At 38.8% G+C, this 19,028-nt stretch overlaps 1 protein-coding gene across 3 annotated transcripts in view; it reads right to left on the bottom strand.

Annotated features, from left to right (window-relative positions):
- Positions 1–6,322: 6,322 nt before the first annotated feature.
- Positions 6,323–19,028, bottom strand: part of LOC111140068 (mitogen-activated protein kinase 6) — a 39,644-nt gene continuing 26,938 nt past the window's right edge. For 2 of the 3 annotated variants that reach the window (XM_022492453.1, XM_022492462.1), the window contains exons 4-6: positions 15,698–15,862; positions 10,947–11,148; positions 6,323–8,775 (exon numbers count right to left, since the gene is read on the bottom strand). In XM_022492453.1, coding sequence (XP_022348161.1) covers positions 7,674–8,775; positions 10,947–11,148; positions 15,698–15,862 — 1,469 coding nt within the window. In that variant the 3' untranslated portion in view covers positions 6,323–7,673. The remainder of the gene's footprint in view (positions 8,776–10,946; positions 11,149–15,697; positions 15,863–19,028) is intronic. The other variant, XM_022492465.1, reaches the window with a different exon arrangement.

Genomic DNA, 19,028 nt, shown 5'->3' with positions numbered 1-19,028 from the left:
GTCTGACTTTTTCTTCTCTATCCTGAAGATTTTATTGAGATTTTTTTTTTTAAAGATTTTATTTAATTATTTGTCAGAGAGAGAGAGGGAGAGAGAGCAAGCACAGGCAGACAGAATGGCAGGCAGAGGCAGAGGGAGAAGCAGGCTCCCTGATGAGCAAGGAGCCCGATGTGGGACTCGATCCCAGGACGCCGGGACCATGACCTGAGCCGAAGGCAGCTGCCCAACCAACTGAGCCACCCAGGCGTCCCTCTATCCTGAAGATTTTAATGTAAGATACTAGACTTGAATGATAAGCAGTCTTACTAGGAACAGGCAGAGGGTAAAACCACAACTGACTTAGATACATGATAAACTCATTTTGGGCGGAGCCTCTATTACTTTGGAATTCAACAGTAAACAGGAACTGAAAAGGCTGACGTTAGGAGGTGAGCAATTCAAACGACAGGAAGACCAGTCAGCATCTAGAGTACACCACCCAGCATCTGATAGAAACCTACTTTTAAACAAAACAAGAATTCTTACAAGGAGCAATACTGTGCAGAACCCGCACTGTTTTAACCTGGAAGCAAGAGTGATACCATGTTGAATTTTATTTTGAAAACAGTACCTGAAGAGGGACCCTGGGTGGCTCAGTTGATTGGCCGACTGCCTTCGGCTCAAGTCATGATCCCAGAGTCCTGGGATCCAGTCCCGCATTGGGATCCAGTCCCGCATCCGGCTCCCAGCTCCATGGGGAGTCTGCTTCTCCCCTCTGACCTTCTCCCCTTTCATGCTTTCACTCGCTCTCTCGAAAATGAATACATTAAACTTAAAAAAAAAAAAAAAGAAAGAAATACAAAGAGGAAAAACAAAAAAATATTAAAAAAAAAAAAAAAAGCCTGGTGGCACAGTGGTTTAAGCCTCTGCCTTCGGCTCAGGTCATGGTCTCAGGGTCCTGGGATCGAGCCCCGCGTCGGGCTCTCTGCTCTGCAGGGAGCCTGCCTCCCCCCTTCTCTCTGCTTGTCTCTCTGCCTACTTGTGATCTCTGTCAAATAAATAAATAAAAACTTAAAAAAAAACCCAACAAACACACACTACTCGATGCTCTGCTTTAACTCCTTGGATACAAGTCCCAGTGTCAATCACTTAAGTGGCTCAGCCTTTAAGGTTTAAACCACTTGTTCCCAACTACAACGACTGCAATGGGAAACAAGGAACAAGACTATCTTACCATAACTGAAGGATCCTTAAGGTGCAATGGTGGCTGTCGTGCCGCTGTTTGGAATTAGGAAGTTCGATTACTATTACAGCTAAAGTAAACCACACGCAGCTGGCCAGCTAGGGTGAACTGAACGGGAAAGACCTGGGTTCTTGTGTGGGAGGGTGTGGGAGAACAGGCAGCTTCGTCGAGCGCGGGCAGCACTGCAGCGCGGTATCTCGTTGACTTGAAGACAGGCGTTGCCTGGGGCCCAGCAACTGCATCTGTACCCTAGACACTCCTCAACATGGTTCACAAAAATCCTCACTGCAAACATGTTTACAGGAGCAAAATTTTGAGGACAAATGTCATTTTGAATAAATTGTGAATAAAAGTGATTAAGAAGTGGATAAAAACATTGCAACACAGCAATGAAAATGGAATTAGAGCTACATGGATCAAAAGAGCTACATTTCAGAGGCATGTTGAGTGAAAAATGTAAGTTGAAGAAAGATACGAACAATATGCCATCTGGAATTTTAAAACATGCAAAATACTATGTTTACAAAATCATGTATAGTAATAATATAAAACTGCATGAGAATAAAATGCAACAAAGTTAAGGGGTGCCTCGGTGGCTCAGTCGGTTAAGCTTCTGCCTTCCGCTCAGGTCATGATCCCAGGGCCCTAGGATGGATTCCCACTTTGGGCTCCCTGCTTAGCGGGGTGTCTGCTTCTCTTGTTGCTTCTCCCTCATGCTTGGCCTCTAATTAAAAAAAAAAAAAAAAAAATCTTAAAAAAAAAAATCCAGTGAAGTGTCTACCTCTGACAGGCAGGAAATCTGATCTGGGTGGGTTAAACAGAGGGATTCAATTATATCTATAGGTGTTTATCTGATGCAAATCAACACCAGACGAGCTAACAAGTGATGCATATATGTTTTTTTAAATTCCATACTTTTTCTATATATTTGAAATAGCATTTAAAAAATAACCAAAAAAGTGTGGGAGTGGGAGGGTGGGGGGGGGGTCCTGCTGGCTTCAAATTAAGCCTAATATCAAAGCTTAAGAAATAGGTATAAATATGGGAATGCCCCAGTTCAGTAACGTGACAAACCTAATGATACAGATCATCCCCAAAGTCAGAAAGCAGCACAAAAGCTAGAACATTCCTCTAATTCAGAATAAGTCATTTAAAAAGTAAATTGTTTTTGGACATAAGAAGGCAGAATAGGAAGCCCCAGAACTGAACACCCCACAGAAACACGGACTTAACAATATATGATCCAAAAAGACCTTGTATGGTCTCCTTTATGAAAACTCCAGAAGCCAGTTAGGAAGTCACAGTTGCCCAGACAATCTCAAAGCCAAGAACAGGTGCACTGAAATGGGTAAGAAAAGAGGCTTTATTGCAACTACGTCAGTCCCTAACCCCATGCCAGCAAAGCTCATGATTGGGAGGAAAAGCCCACCTCACAGCTTCTCCCTTGGAAGAGAAAGAGAAGCACAGAACAATCATCCACTGTGTCAGGTTTTGGGGGGGCTCCCCAAGAGACTGGCTTCAGTCTGGCCTGACTCAAAGCACTACTTTGGATGCCTGGGGACTGCTAAGAACATGAGAAAGCTTGTGGGTTGTTGAACCAATACCTCAGACCCCCGACAGAGCAAGACACTACAACCTCCTGATAACGAAAAACTAACAAAAAAACCCATCAAGCCTGGGGTGAGAAGAGGGCTGGATTATGCACACCAAGTATAGAGATCCCCATAAAAAGTTTGAGATGCCCCCAGAAACTTAGCTGGGCTAACTGATGACGATCTTCCCCAGTTCAAAGCCAGTCTATACAGACAGAGAGAGGCAGCTATTTTCTCAAATGCAAAAATCACATAAAAAAAAAATAAAAAGGTATGTAAACAGGGAAACATGGCCCAATCAAAGAAACCAAAATAAATCTCCATGAAGTAGCCAAAAAGAAATGGAGATCTATGAATTACCTGACAAAAAATTCAAAATAATCATCTTAAGCTTAATGTGCTAAAGGAAAACACAGATAACCTCACAAAATCAGGAAAACAATCTGCGAACAAAATGAGAAAACAAAGATCTCAAAACTATATATTTAAAAAATGGCAATTCTGGAGCTGAAGAATACAAAAACTGAACTGAAAAATTCACACTCGATCAAGCAGAAGAATCAATGAACTCAAAGGCCATTCATTCAAAGTTATCACATCAGAAGTACATAAAAAAGAATGAACAAAAATGAAGGAAAGTCTGAGACTTATGAGATACAATCAAGCCAGCTGATGCACAGGACTAAGTGAAAGCCAGGCGAAAAAGGCTGCATAGTCTATGATCCCAAACATACGGCATTCCGGAAAAGGCAAGAGTATGGAGAGAATAAACAACCAATGGCTGTCTGGGGTTAAGGGAGGAGTCGGCAGATCACGGAGAATTTTTAGGGCGGTGAAACCACTCTGTAGGATACTAAAAGGGTGTATACATGTCATTATACTTGTCTAAACGTACGGTATGTACAATACCAAGAGTAAACCCTAATGTGAACTATGGACTTTGGGTGATAATGATGTGTCAGTCTAAGTTCACCGATTATAACATATGTTACCACTCTGATAAGAGATGTAGATAATGCCCGGAGCTATGCATGTGCAGTGGGGAGTAGGCATATCAAAAATCTTTGTATGTTGTGCTTAATTTTGCTGTGAATCTAAAACTGCTCTAAAAATAGGTCTACTTAAAAAAAAAAAAAAAAGACCTCCAATCACCTCCAGGAACCAGAAAAAGGACAAAATAAACCCAAAGTTACCAGAAGAAATAAAAATTAGAGCAGAAATGAAAGAGAATAGATATCAACAAACCACTGGTTACACCAAGAAAAAAGAGAAAAAAACAACATAAATCAGAAGTGAAAAGAGGGGCGCCTGGGTGGCTCAGTGGGTTAAGCCACTGCCTTCGGCTCAGGTCATGATCTCAGGGTCCTGGGATCGAGTCCCGCATCAGGCTCTCTGCTCAGCCAAGAGCCTGCCTCCCTCTCTCTCTCTCTCTCTCTCTGTCTGCCTCTCTGCCTACTTGTGATCTCTGTCAAACAAATAAATAAAATATTAAAAAAAAAAGAAGAAGTGAAAAGAGGACACATTACAAGTGATACAGAAATAAAAAGGGATCCTAAGTGGCTGTTAACAATTATATGCCAACAGACTAGATAACCTAGAAGAAATGGATACATTTCTAGAAACACGCAACCTACCAAGAGTGAATTGTGAAGAAATTAAAAATCTGAACAGTAACTGAAACTAGTAAGGAGAGTGAATCATAATAAAAAAATCTCTAAAGAAAAACCCCAGACAAGATGGCTTCACTAGTTAAGTCTACCAGTTAAACAATTAACAATTCTTTTCAAACTCTTCTAAACAACTGAGGAGAGAGTACTTCCGAAGTCATTCTATGAGGCCAGCACTATTCTTATACCAAAATTAGACAAAGGTGTTACAAGAAAACTATGGATCACTAGAGCTCTTAGGAGTATTGGTACAAAAACCCTTAAGGGGCACCTGGGTGGCTCGGTGGGTTAAGCCTCTTCCTTCAGCTCAGGTCATGATCCCAGAGTCCTGGGATCAAGCTCCACATCAGGCTCTCTGCTCAGTGGAGAGCCTGCTTCCTCCTCTCTCTCTGCCTGCCTCTCTGCCTACTTGTGATCTGTCAAATAAATAAATAAAATTAAAAAAAAATAATAAAAAAAAATAAAAGGATTACACACCTGAACCAAGTGGGACTCCTGGAATACAAGAATGGCTCAACATTTGAAAATCAATCCATGTAATCCACCACATTAAGGATAAAAACCACATGATCACCTCAACAGATGCCATAAAAGCATGTCACAAAATTCAACACCTTTTCATGAACAAAAAACACTCAATGAAGTAGGAACAGAAGGAAATTACTTGAGGCCATATATGAAAATCTGCAGTTTAACATCACATCCAATGGTGAAAACCTGAAAGCGTCCACTCTTTTTTTTTTTTTTTTAATTTTATTCATTAATTTGACCGAGAAAGACACAGCGAGAGAGGAACACAAGCAGGGAGAGTGGGAGAGAGAGAAGCATGCCTTCCACCACCAAGCAGGGAGCCCCATGTGGGCCTCGATCCCAGGACCCCGGGATCATGACCTGAGCTGAAGGCAGATGCTTAAGGGCTGAGCCACCCAGGCACCCTAAGAGTTTGCTCTTTTAAGGTAACTGGAATATATATTTAAATTCACAATGTGCGACTGATATTCATCCAGAAAATATTTGTATTTTTTAAAGGTCTGTGAAACCAAATGAAATCAATGAATAGGTCACCAGGAAGGCACAAGTGAGGATATTAATAGAACTGGCTTTGTATAAAAACAAGGATGGAAGACAAACAGAAAAGTGAGGTTAAAGGAAAAAAGGTTTCATATTTGGATAGGTAAACAGATGAGTTCTTGGCCAAAGGAAGGATGATGTATGGCAGAGCAAACACATTTAAAAGAGGTTCCTCGGCCTACACATGCATCTGATAGCTTTTATTTTTTTATTTTTATTTTTTTTAAAGATTTTATTTATTTATTTCACAGACAGAAACAGAGAGAGGGGGAAGCAGGCTCCCTGCTGAGCAGAGAGCCCCATGTGGGGCTCGATCCCAGGACCCCGGGTTCACGACCCGAGCCGAAGGCAGAGGCTTTAACCCACTGAGCCACCCAGGCGCCCCCATCTGATAGCTTTTAAATACATAAAGCCTTATTCCATATTAATGTGTGAGGGTAAGTCAACAAGAGGTTTCTGTGTGGAGGCCAAGAACCTTTTTCTCCTAAGCCACTTAGCCTAACATAGTTTAAAGTATAGCTACAATTGAGGGGCACCTGGTGGCTTAGTCAGTTAAGCATCTGACTCTTGATTTCCGCTCAGGTCATGATCTCGGGGTCATGAGATTGAGCCCTGCACTGGGCTCTGTACTCAGCGTGGAGTCCACTTGAGATTTTCTCTCTCTCTCTACCTCCCTCAGCTCCTCCCTCCATGCTTACGTGCTCTCTCAAGTAAATAAATAAATGTGTAAAAAATAAAGTACAGCCCCAATTTAAAGATGCCAAAGAGTAGAACTAGGTAAAGCTTTTGCTAGTGGTTTTTATTCTTTCTAGCAGGTAATGTGCATTACCTAAAGAGTTCAACAGAAGCCATACTCATTGGCCATTTTTTATTTGTCCTTCTCTTTGAACAGGATAAGCAAAGATACAGACAGTATTCAATAAAATAAAATAGAAGAAACAAATTCTAAGAGACCGCAAAGCCACATGCTACATTTAACCTAATTTTATTCATGCTTGCCTTGGGATGGGGAACAGATCATTCAGTAAAAACATACAGTAAAAACAAAATATGTCTTATCATGTACAACTTTTAAACTACAATAATGATGTACCTTAGTTACTTCCATGCACACAAGTCTAACATTACAGTTTGTTTTTTTTTTTTTTTAAATAAACACAGTTAAGACTTCTAGGAGCATTTTATAATAAAGTAATTCCTAATGTTTCTTTGTAGATAGATCAAGCACCTCCAAAATAAAAATTCCTATACACAGTGAGCGCTTTACTTAAAATGAATACTTAAGTAAATTAAGTACGTGGACAGCCTTAGGATGAGCTGACATTATATAATCAGCTAAGTAGGCAACAAACCATAGTGCCAAATGGAAAAGTGTGTTTGCAAATAAATTTCAAAAACTAAGTTAACTTTTTATAATTAAATACAGAAAATATACTGATTTGCTAAAATAAATAAGATGTGATGTAGTAACATTTCACTATAAAGAATGCATACCAGAACATTTATAAACGGTGCGTGAATCTTATTAAGAATAGTTTACTACAATAAACGCTGGCTAAATAGAAGTGCATATGTGAAGCACTATGGGTGGTCTATGTTTTGCCACATACTTTTGTTACCTTGAGGTAGATAACACATGTGTACCAAATTCGGCATTCATTTTCAGTTGCTGCTGGTATCATGTGTCTTAAGAAATGTGTACAGTATGAAAAACTTGAAAATACTCATGAATGAAAAATGTTTTAGGAAAAAAATAGATATTTTCATGCAATTATGTACAGTCTCACTGTGTAAATTTCAAGGCAAGATTTTTGTTTCCTGTAAAACAGATCATTGTTCTATGAGAGAATGTTTTTTACTTGTCTTAGTGCATTTCTTTTGTGGCCTCCTGCATTGCATTATTTTGCTCTATTCTTTATTTTTTGTGTGCAAACGACATGCCAGTTAAAATGAAAACCATCTCACATGTAGAAAAAAAGTCTGGATTTTAAAAACCAAGAACTAATAAAATCCTTTCTAAATGACACCATATGATTCAAGTAAAAAAATGACTGAAACACTAGTAATAAAAAAGACAACACATTTCATGAAGAATACAAAGAGAAATGTCTGCTGAGTGTTTTAGTTCAGATGTTTCAGAATGCTGCTATATGTCTTATGAGGAATCTGAGGGGAAGATTTCATAGCAGAAGGTGTTAAGGTGGCCTGTATTGACTTAAGTGGGGACCCAACCGGGCTGTGAAACTGCGGGATGCCTATGGATTCAAGCTGCTTGTTAAAGAGGAACTCCCCACTGTTGTTCAGAAATCCTTCCTCATTTCCTCTCTCCCCAAGCTTCCCATCCTCTACTGGCTCAGTTTCTAGCATTTCAGTATCTTCTTTCCTGCTAAAGAACTTGTCCAAGTAACTGGTGTAAGTGTTTTCCTTCTCAATTTGTTCATCCTTCCTTACCTCACAACAAAACTGATTAATGAGAAAACAGTCCTCCCCACCACCCACAAACTGGCTATCCCAAGAAGATTGGTACAAGGCTTCTAATTGAGCCAAATTTGCCATTCCTTTTTCCTGTTTTTCTCGGCTTACTGACTTTGATATCAAACCTTTCAATTCTAGTTGGGACACTGAGCTATTCAAGTCATTTAATTTATCAACAACATCAGTAGGCTCATGTTGTGAACTAAGTTGAATAGTTCCTGCAATAAAGGAATCAAAGTCAAATCCCTGATTCTTTTCCCTTTCTTTTTCAGCCAGTTGCTGTGATGCTTCCTCTAGAGCTATCTGGGCTTTAACCAATCCATTCCTTTCACATTTTGACTTGCCCTTCTTATCAGACTTTTCTTTGCTTTGTTCTTTCCAATTGGAAAGATCTATAATAAGCTTGGGTTCATAATAATGGTTAACTTCACTCTCTCTCCAAACTAAGTTATCTAAATATGATGATGACCTTGTTTTGTAGTTACAAGTATGGCTACACTCCAGATCACAATATTTGTTTTCATGATGATCTGGGTACTGCCAACAAGGATCAGTAGAGTAATTGGTATCAAAAGCAGGATCCTCCAAATACTTTTCACGATCTCCATCCAAATATTTTCGAGGATCAACCTGTACTTCTTCTTCATCAGTGACATCAGACAGAGCTCTTGGGTCAAGCTGAACTTCATCAATATCAAAGTTGTTATGTATAGGCCAATCATGCTCTGAAAATTGACAATCATGGTACCTGAAAAAATTAATGCAGTAATGTGAGTTTTAGGTATAGGATTTCATTTTCAAATTCACTGAGTGCCTTTCAGGTGAAAGCACTCTGCTAGGTCTATATGGGGACAACAGGAGTATAACTCATAATTTTAATGGATAGGTAAAATTGTTACTACATATAGTAATATGAGACAATTTTGGTAATTACCAATGAAACATATAATTACAGTAAAATGCTGAGTCATCCATTCTTAAATTTAAGACAAATATCATTTCACACTTGTTCCATCTTTTCTCTATTCTATTTTTCATTGACCTTCAAAGACAATTACGGATAAACATTGGACTGGCTGGCACGTCTACAGTTCAATTCCAACAGTTTCATACAGAGAAAAAATACTTCATGGCCACAAAATAGCTATCTCTAATCTCAATCAGGTCTCTTACAGATTTTCACTCTCCTGGTAACAAGTCAGACTAGAACAGAGGAAGCCTTGCTGGGATTCATCAAATAGAAAAATAACCCTCTCCATGTACAGGCACTATTGAAATGTGGTATGCTCGTATTGACACATCACAGCAAGGTGGCTGTTCCATGCCCCACACCGAGGCAGACGGAGACAGACAGACAGACACACACACACACACACACACACACACACACGGGGGATTGGGAGAAGGGACTAGAAAAGAGACTGGAAAACATCTGAGTACGTATGAAAGAATTATATATAGACAGTAGAAACGTTCACACAGACCAACAGGTCGTTGCCAGATGTGTAAACATACAAATACCTCAACATTTTAGGAAGGGAAAAAATGCAATAACTAAACAAACTAAATTAATACTAACTACTTCTTTAATTATTAAATATTGTTCTTTTAAACACAGAGATATATGAAATTTTAAAGTTTTAAGATTGTCATTAGTGACTGACACCTGGCTAAATATTGAAATCACCCCAAGATTTTATTTTTTTTTTTTTAAGATTTTTTTTAAATTTATTTGACAGATCACAAGGCAGAGAGGCAGGCAGAGAGAGACAGGAGGAGGAGACAGGCTCCCTGCTGAGCAGAGAGCCTGATGCGGGACTCGATCCCAGGACCCTGAGATCATGACCCGAGCCGAAGGCAGAGGCTTTTAACCACTGAGCCACCCAGGCGCCCCGAAGATTTTAAATAATAATGATTCATGGGGTGCCCTGGGTGGCTCAGTGGGTTGAGCTTCAGACTCCTGGGTTTCAGCTCAGGTCATGATCTTGGGGTTGTGAAATCAAGCCCCACATGGGGCTGTACGCTCAGCTCAGAGTCTGCTTGAAAGATTCAAGAAAATATCTCCCTCCCTCTCTGCAACTCCCCAAGCTCATGCTCTCTCTCTCTAAAATAAATAAAATCTTTAAAAATAATCGTATTGATTCATTAGTATATGCCATGAACCTACTTAGAAGCAAAATTATATTTAAATTTCCCTAGGAATTTAGAAATCCTAAAAGAAAGCTGAGGGAAAAAAATCTTTAACTAAAATGTGTAATATTATCCATTTTGATATTTTATACTATTCAAAGTAGAAGACTCTCTTTATACTGAACCTGCATTCAAGCAGCCCAAGATTAATTTTGTGTCATTAGGAAAACAGATCTGAATAGCATATACCATGAATCAAAATAATTTCTATCCTAAGATACAAGAGATTTTACATAAAAATTTGAGACATTATGGATATACATATTTGGATACAGTTGTCTTGTTACCCAACATTTAAAAAACAATTGTGATTTTTTTGTAAATACAAAAGCAATAGTTTAAAATGGTTCAGATTTCCAACCTTCAACCCTCATGTTTAAATAAGGACCTTTTATTTGTTAACAACTAAACATGCCTTAATGGCTTTGAAGATGTTTCAAAGTAGAATTTACATTTTCCCATTATGTATATATCTTATCCAGTAACTATTAAATATTTAAATTATATAAAGGCTATTCAAAGATATTAATAACTTTAGCAGAAACCCAAAGAGACCATTACTAGGCTTTTAAAACATCTATACTGTCCTGTCCTATATAATTCAAAAAATAAAACTCAATTCATTATGGTTTATTGAAAAGAAAATAAATGGGCCACGATCATACAGTAGTCAGTACTCTGCACTATGAAAATACAACAAATGATATTTTTCTAACAGGATCAATTTACCTTTCCCAGTTATAAATATGACTATGAGTTTCATCCATAAGCAAAATATCATCAACTTCATCTTCAATATGAAAAGGATGACTTGAAATTGGCTCATCCATAGGAAAAGAATATATGCTCATGTAAGGATGGGAAAGCGCTTCTTCTGCTGTCAACCGATCCATTGGGCTAAATGTCAAAATTTGTTCCAGGAAATCCAGTGCTGCAAAAGAAAGGGATAAAACACCTTAACTGTACTGGAAGTCCACCAACCAATGAAGGAAAGAAAAGGATTATATAATTAAAAGGTAAATTAAGTTTATCAGACAAATAAAACTAATTTATCTGATTTACAGAGTAAAAAGAAAAGACACTCAATAAACACAGTAAATATTTGAAATGTACCCCAATCTCATACTATGGTCAGTTACAAAGAAAAAGAATACATTAAGTTGAACCATATAAGACTTCTATTTTTGTCAGTCAAAAATTGTCAAATAATAGCAATTTCATATGGTTCAATCTAATACTTTATAGGTCATAATCTCAGCTCTCCAACTCCCTAGCTTAAATGAATTACTTACTAGCAGTAAAGGACTAGACAGGGCTTAAACTTTTGAACTTCAGTATTTTCATGTATAAAATGGAAACAGAGAAAGATATAAAGTATAAAAATTAAATGTAAAGCATAGTGTCTAGTGCTTCATAAAAAATCCTTTCCCCTTTCCTTCCCTTATCTCACTGACTAGCTGTTGTACTAATTTGTTTATCTCTGTTTCACAACAATCACACTCCAACATCACACACAAATGCACTTGATCACTTTAGGGCTTTGGAAGAGTTACCTACCACACACCCAATTCTTCCCACTAACTTAGCTCATAAGCTCCTAACCCACCCTGAACCATTATCTGTCACCAGCCTGAAGGCTGCCTTTATACAACCACACACTTGTATACCAATCCTTAACTGTGAATCGCTTCCCCCATCTACTTTCCCTGTGCCTAGTCATACAGCACTGATGAAAAGTTCAATGCAAAAACCACACCCCCCCCCACACACAGAGAGCTCACGAAAAATTCATATTGTAGGATTGCAATTTTGCCTTTGCTATTGCTCAGCAATGTTCCACACCATCTCGTTATGCTCTCAATCTTTATCATATCTAAATCTACTGCACATTTATCCTAATACCTACTTCTTCACTACTGGCCTGTCATATATCTTCTTATCCTTACCTCTGTCTCAAAGGAAAAGATAATCCTTTTCTCTAAAATTAAGCTATACTCTAGAAAGGACACTATTCTTAATTCCCAATTTCTTATTAATGTAAACAACAGCTGATTTCTTATAGCCTTTTTATTTTACGAAGTGCTTTCATATACATTATCTTATTCAATCCTCAAATCATTCCAATAATGACTAAAAAACCTAAAGCTCATTGCTACTCATACCCTTCAGTGGCCTGGGGCTAAGGACTTTGTTTTCTATATCACCCCCCACTTATATTACCCTAATCTAGGAAGTCATTTCACAATACATCAAGCTATTCTTGGTTCTCTTGCAAGAGTCCATCTTAATGAGCCCAGGGCCCTTGTGTCTCAAGGCAAGAGAGACTCTAAAGCACAGAGCTATAAAGGGCTTACCCAGCACAATCACCATTCTCAGAGGGAAAGGAAATATGTATCCAACTACACAAGAGGAATATACTCTAAAATCCCTAGCATTTGGGAACTGTAGGCAGCAGGAAGAGGTTAAGAAAGAAACTAGCCCCTAAGCTGAGCTCCCAAGTGCATGCAGCATATGCACATGTAAACTATTTCCGTAACTGCTGAAAGTTCTATTGGACAGCACTGCTCTAAAGGAAATCAATCTATGCCTATGATGGTGTTGTAGTATGCGAAGATACAGAAATGCATGGTAAACTACAGCAAAAGGGAGGATGAGAGCTAAGTATAGAGGAAAATGAAAAAGGATATTTCATCTAAAGACAAAAGACCACTAGGGTTCCTAATTATCTTAATGTTTTAAATCATATGTACTTAATCTTGTTTTTTTACTCTCTGAAGATCATGAACATGTGAGAAAAGAACATGTATTATTCTTACTAAGTCCCCAATGCCTCAGAATATGCTCTGCCCAAGAGTAAAACTCCAATATTAATCAAGAAAAAACTGGTGTAGAATGTATCTACATAGTAAATCTTTAGTTTCAGGAACTTGAAAAACTCTGCATTGCACTTGTATGTGAGCACAGCTCTGCCACTTATGATCTTTGCCTGACGGTTAATTAACCCATTATAAGAGACATGCAGTCAATGCATTATGAATAATTTCAGCCATCAGCCAAATAGTCAAGTTGGTTCACAGCTAAGACATAATCCCAACCCTAATGAGGGCAGGGAAAACGAAGATTCAAATTTGGCTACACTGCAAATGCTGCAACAGCATGTCCTACATTACTAGCTTGCTTCTTTTAATAAGACATAGCAACAGCGACAATGACGCCAAAGGCAATCAAGTTTATTCCTATCCCTTAACCTGGCTGAGCAGAGCCAAACCTGTAGCGGGTTTTAAAAATACACAGGTGGGGCGCCTGGGTGGCTCATTCTGTTTGAGCATCTGACTCTTCGTTTCGGCTCATGTCATGATCTCGGGGTCATGGGATGGAGCCCTATGTGCTAGGCTCTTCGCTCAGCTCCGGGAGGAGGAGTTCCCCCCACTCCCTTGCCCCTCCCCCCTGCTCACATGCATGTGCTCTCTCTCTCAAATAAATCTAAAATAAATAAATTAATTAATTAATTAATTAATTAATTAATAAAGTAAAATAAGACACACGCTCTGCTCCCCACCCCCCTTTTGAATTCTGACCTAATAGCCTGCATTTTTAGAAAGCTTCCACAGATGATTCTGAGGCACAGTCAAATGCTATGCGACTACTGTTCAGTTATGAACAAGGATGTCATCACAGGGGCTCCAAGGTCAGGAGCAAGATAACCAGCCCTGGAATCGGATTGAGAAGATAGACTTAAAGGCCAGATAGGAATGTATAATACTGAAAAGGAAGCCTACAAAACCTGCTGAAATTAAATACAGCTGGTTTCCTTTTTACTTAGGCATTTATTATAGGAGTTTAAAGCACATTTGAGAAAACAAAAAAAGTCACGATTTTGCCATCCAGTGCCTATTTCTCAAAACACTTGCTCCTTTATTTTATGGTTTTTTGTTTTTTTTTTAATTTGACAGACAGAGATCACAAGTATGCAGAGAGGCAGGCAGAGAAGGGGGGAAGCAGGCTCCCCGCCAAGGGGCTCAATCCCAGGACCCTGGGATCATGACCTGAGCCGAAGGCTGAGGCTTAACCCACTGAGCCACCCAGGCGCCCCTATTCAGTTAAATTTTTAAGTAGGCTCCACGCCCAGCACAGAGCCTAACAGGGGGGGGGGGGGGGGCACACAACCAACCCTGAGATTAAGACCTGAACTGAGATCAAGAGTTGGTTGGACACAACCCACTAAGCCACCCAGATGTTCCCAAACACTTGAAATTTTAAAACACTTTGATACACAATATCCTGAACCACATATAATGATCAGAGTGGGTGTTATGAATAAGGGGTATATAATTCAGACAAACCTTAAGATACTTAGAAAACTATACCTTCCCAACTTGTTGATTCATAAAGAACTATACAATCCTGACACTGATGCATCTTAATACAATTCTTAAAGCTATAAGACACAATCAACTTTTAAGAAAGACGTTTCTCATGTCTAACCCTCTTCCTTAAAAATATGTTATCCCGGGTGCCTGGCGGGCTCAGCTGGTAGAGCACGCAAAACCTGATCTCAGGGTTGTGAATTCAAGTCCTGCACTGGGTACAGAGATTACTTAAAAGTAAAATCTTAAAAAAGAACAATTGGGATGCTTGGGTGGCTCAGTTGGTTAAGTAGCTAGCTGCCTTCAGCTCAGGTCCTAATCCCACATTGGGCTCCCTGCTCAGGGGGAGCCTGCTTCTCCCTCTCCCTCTGCTTGCTGCTCCCTCTGCTTGTGTTCTGGCTCTCTGTCAAATAAATAAATAAAATCTTAAAAAAAAATTTTATCTTATGGCAGGTAACTACTACAACAGTTAAAGACTTTTGTGTATTATATATAGCAACAAATCCTAAAGACCTATCACTCTGAGACACAAAATTATTTGCTTTAGTGGTCAAAGGTTTGATTTTCTTCAAGTTTCTATCCCTTCCAAGCTTGCACAAACTCTCACATTTAACACCTAATGTTCCCAACACGATCTACAAACTCTTATGTAATGTGTTTGCTCATACAGAGTTTTTGCTCTTTCCTCCATCTCTTCCTTGCCCTGAAGTCTTTGCTTTCCCCAACTCAATTTACTTTTTCATACCTAAATCACATTCATGTTCATAGCCACACTTACTTATCATATAACCCTCACAAAACTCCATTTTAGCTTAGTGAGGGACAGTGACTCTAGATGTTTGCCTACGGTAGATAGTTATCAGAGGTGTAAGCTGTAAAGTTGATGGAGTTAGAACCAGGAGAGGGATACACTTTATGTAACCTGAAAAATCAGAGTAACAAACCCACAAAGTCCTGCCTAAGAGCCAGATAAAAAGGGGAAAGAGCTGAAGTTTTAGATAAGGTATAGTGTCTAAAGATGATTTGGTATACACAGATCCTGCTTGTGTCCATGTGCCCGTGCACACACACACCCACCCCCATCACATGATGGTTACCCTTGAGTAACAATACCTTCTCGACTAATTCCTGGAAGCAGCTGAGTTAAAGGTTTGTGTGGCTCAGTCATGTCATTTCTAATGTAAACTGGAATTACGCTGAGAAGCTCCTGACGATCTTCCTCATGTACAACAGGAATAGATTCTAAAATCAGCTGCATCTGTTCAAGTTCATGTGCACCTGAGATTAAATAAACAACAAATATAAACAAACACATTCCTCAAGGTTTACTTATTTGGCAACAGACATTCTAAAGCTGTAGGAAACTAACTTAAATACTGTAATGACCACTGGGAGGAAAATGACTAAATGAATCCTTAACCAGCAGATTTCTTCGCTCTGAATATCAATCTACTCAAAAAGTGCATCTGTGTCTGCTCACGGACATACTTACTTTTGGCTGCTTTGTTTCCCTAAGAAATTGACCCTTTAAGTTTAGCCTCATATTAAGGTATCATAAAGTAGTGAAAAAAGCAATGAAGTGGGATTCAAGAGACATGGATTCTAGTCTTGGCTATACCACTAATTAACTGGCTATACCTCTGGGAATACTTAGCATGGTAATGACTTCATTTCCTCATCAGTAAAATGGAGGGCTGGACTAGATTTGCACTACAGGAAGTTTTATAGTTACGGGTCAGGCTCAGGTAGCATTTCAGAACCACTGTTAAAGAAATAACAGGGGGAACATTAAGCTAAATAGTGACTAAAAATTCAGTTTGCTTTTCCACAGATTTCTAGAATTCATTGCACCTCTAAATTTTTCTTCAGTATCTACAGTGAGCAAGGCACTTTAAAGTACAACTGTGAGGCAAAAGAGACCAAGTCCCTGCCTTTGTGGAGCTTATAATCCAGTGGAAGAAGACAGATAATAACTCTGTCAACATTTATGTCAAATGGTGACAAACACTATGAAGAAAAATTGAGTAAGCAGGGAGGATAAAGGGCACTTTATGAGTAGGATTGCTAATTAATACAGGATGACCAAGTAAGGCCTCAGGAGAAGCTAAAAATAGAGGAAGTTGGGGAACACACCATGCATTCACAGGAGGGAGTTCCAGGAAGATGGGAAAAGGTGAAAAGGCTCAGAGGAGAGTGGGCTTGGTGTGTTTAAGAAACAGCAGTTAAGTGTAGCTGAAACAGAGTGGTGGAGGGGGAGGGGTGTGTCTAAGAAATGAAGTGATACCAGAACATAAAGGGTTTGCTTTATCCTGATTTTGATAGGGAGACACTACAGAGTTTCAAGCAGAAAAATGGCATGTTCTGATTTATGTTTTCAGAGAACTCCTATGGCTGCCATGTGGTAAACAGGCTACAGACAGCAAATATTAAAGCAGAAAAAGCAGTTAAATCCTGCATTAGACCAGGAGAAACATAATGGTTGACTGAACTGTGGGGAGGCGGGTAGTGAGAAAGATAATAACAAGCAGTTAGAGTCTATTCATATTTCAAAGGAAGAGCCCATAGAATCTGTACTGACAGAAGTGGAGGATGAAGCCAAGATTTTTGACTCAGCAACTAAAAAGGGGATCTGGTTTACTAAGATGAAGAAGACAGCAGAAAAAGAAAATACGAGGGAGAAATATCAGGAGTTCAATTTTGGATAGGTTAAATTTGAGACGCTATTAGACATCTCAGTCCATGCCTTTTATTGCGCTGTGCATTTGGAACCTGCACCTAATACACAGATCTCCATCATGCTGCTTTTACTGAATGGTTCACAAATCTCCCTTTACAAGAAAGCAGTAAACTAAAACTGGATCTTTCAAATCATTTCCGAAACAATTCCCATTAACTGTTAAAAGTTTACATGGGTTTAAGATCAAAATTATGTTATTTAGATGTTTCTTAATCCAATTATTTTTAGTGCTATACTTGAACAATTCTAAATGTGCTGAACGAACATTTAAAAATACATTAAGTACCTATTATATAATTAGAACAGCACTAAGTTTTGACCCCATTTCAAATAACTTAGAGCATGACCTAACAATTTTAAACAAATTAGTTTTCCTGATAAAATATTCATTATTGTGGTAGCATTAAAATTATGTCCACCCAGGGATGCCTGGGTGGCTCAATCAGTTAAGCGTCTGTCTTTGCCTCAAGTCATGAACCCAGGGTCCTGGGATCAAGTCCCGCATGGGGCTCCTTGCTCCACAGGGAGCCTACTTCTGCCTCCGCCTCTTCCCTCTGCTTGTATTCTCGCTTTCTTTCAAATAAATAAATAAATAAATACCCCCCCCCCTTTTTTTAATTAAATGTCTCAGGATCATGAGTTCAAGCCTCACGTCAGGCACTGGGCATGGAACCTCCTTAAACAAATAAAAAGAAAATAAATGTGTGGTGCCTGACTGACTCAACTGGTAGAGCATGTGACTCTTGATCTCAGGGTCGTGAGTTCAAGTCCCAAGCGGGGTGTGCACCGTACATTAAAAAAAAGTCCACAAATTCTTTGGCCCTATTCCCTTCAAAAAGTGGAATTCAGGGATGCCTCGGTGGCTCAGTGGGTTAAAGCCTCTGCCTTCGGCTCAGGTCATGATCTCAAGGTCCTGGTATCCAGCCCCGCATCGGGCTCTCTGCTCAGCACAGAACCTGCTACCTCCTCTCTCTCTGCCCGTCTCTCTGCCTACTTGTGATTTCTGTCAAATAAATAAATAAAATCTTTAAAAAAAAAAAAAAAAAGTGGAATTCAATTCCCTTCCCCCTGAATGTGAGGTATACTTAGGTGACTCACTTCTGTATAAAATAAAGCTGAAATGACAGTGTCACTTTTCAGTCTAGGTCACAAAAAGGTATTTTGCATTTAAGGTCAAAACAATTCAATGGAGAAAGAATAACCTTTTCAACAAATGGTGCCGGCATAACTGGATATCCACATGTGAAAGAATAACGTTGGAGCCCTACCTCACACACAAAAACTACCTCAAAATGGATCACAGACCTAATTTAAAAGCTAAAACGATAAAGTTCTTAGGGGTCATTGGATTTCATGAGAATTAAAATCTTTTGTGCTTCAAAAGACACCAACAAGAAAGTGAAAAGATAACCCACAGAATGGGAAAAAATACATTCAAATCATATATCTGTAGGTGATTTGTATCCATAATATGTAAAGAACTCTTACCTCAATTAAAAAATATAAACAACTCAATTTAAAAATAGGCAATGGAAAAAAAATAAAAATAGGCAACAGATCTGGTTAAGTATTTCTTCAAAAAAGAAAAATTGCCAATGCTCAGTATTATCAGTCATTAGAAAAATGCAAAACCAAACCACCATGAGATACTACTTCATATTCAAAAAGACAACTATAAGACAGACTACACTTTAAATAATTGTTGGT

This window comes from Enhydra lutris, unplaced genomic scaffold (assembly GCF_002288905.1).
Source record: "Enhydra lutris kenyoni isolate GAN:26980312 unplaced genomic scaffold, ASM228890v2 scaffoldscaffold4, whole genome shotgun sequence".
Classification (NCBI taxonomy): domain Eukaryota; kingdom Metazoa; phylum Chordata; class Mammalia; order Carnivora; family Mustelidae; genus Enhydra; species Enhydra lutris.
The sequence above is the reverse complement of the archived record's forward strand: the minus strand, read 5'-3'. Positions and strand labels throughout refer to the sequence as shown.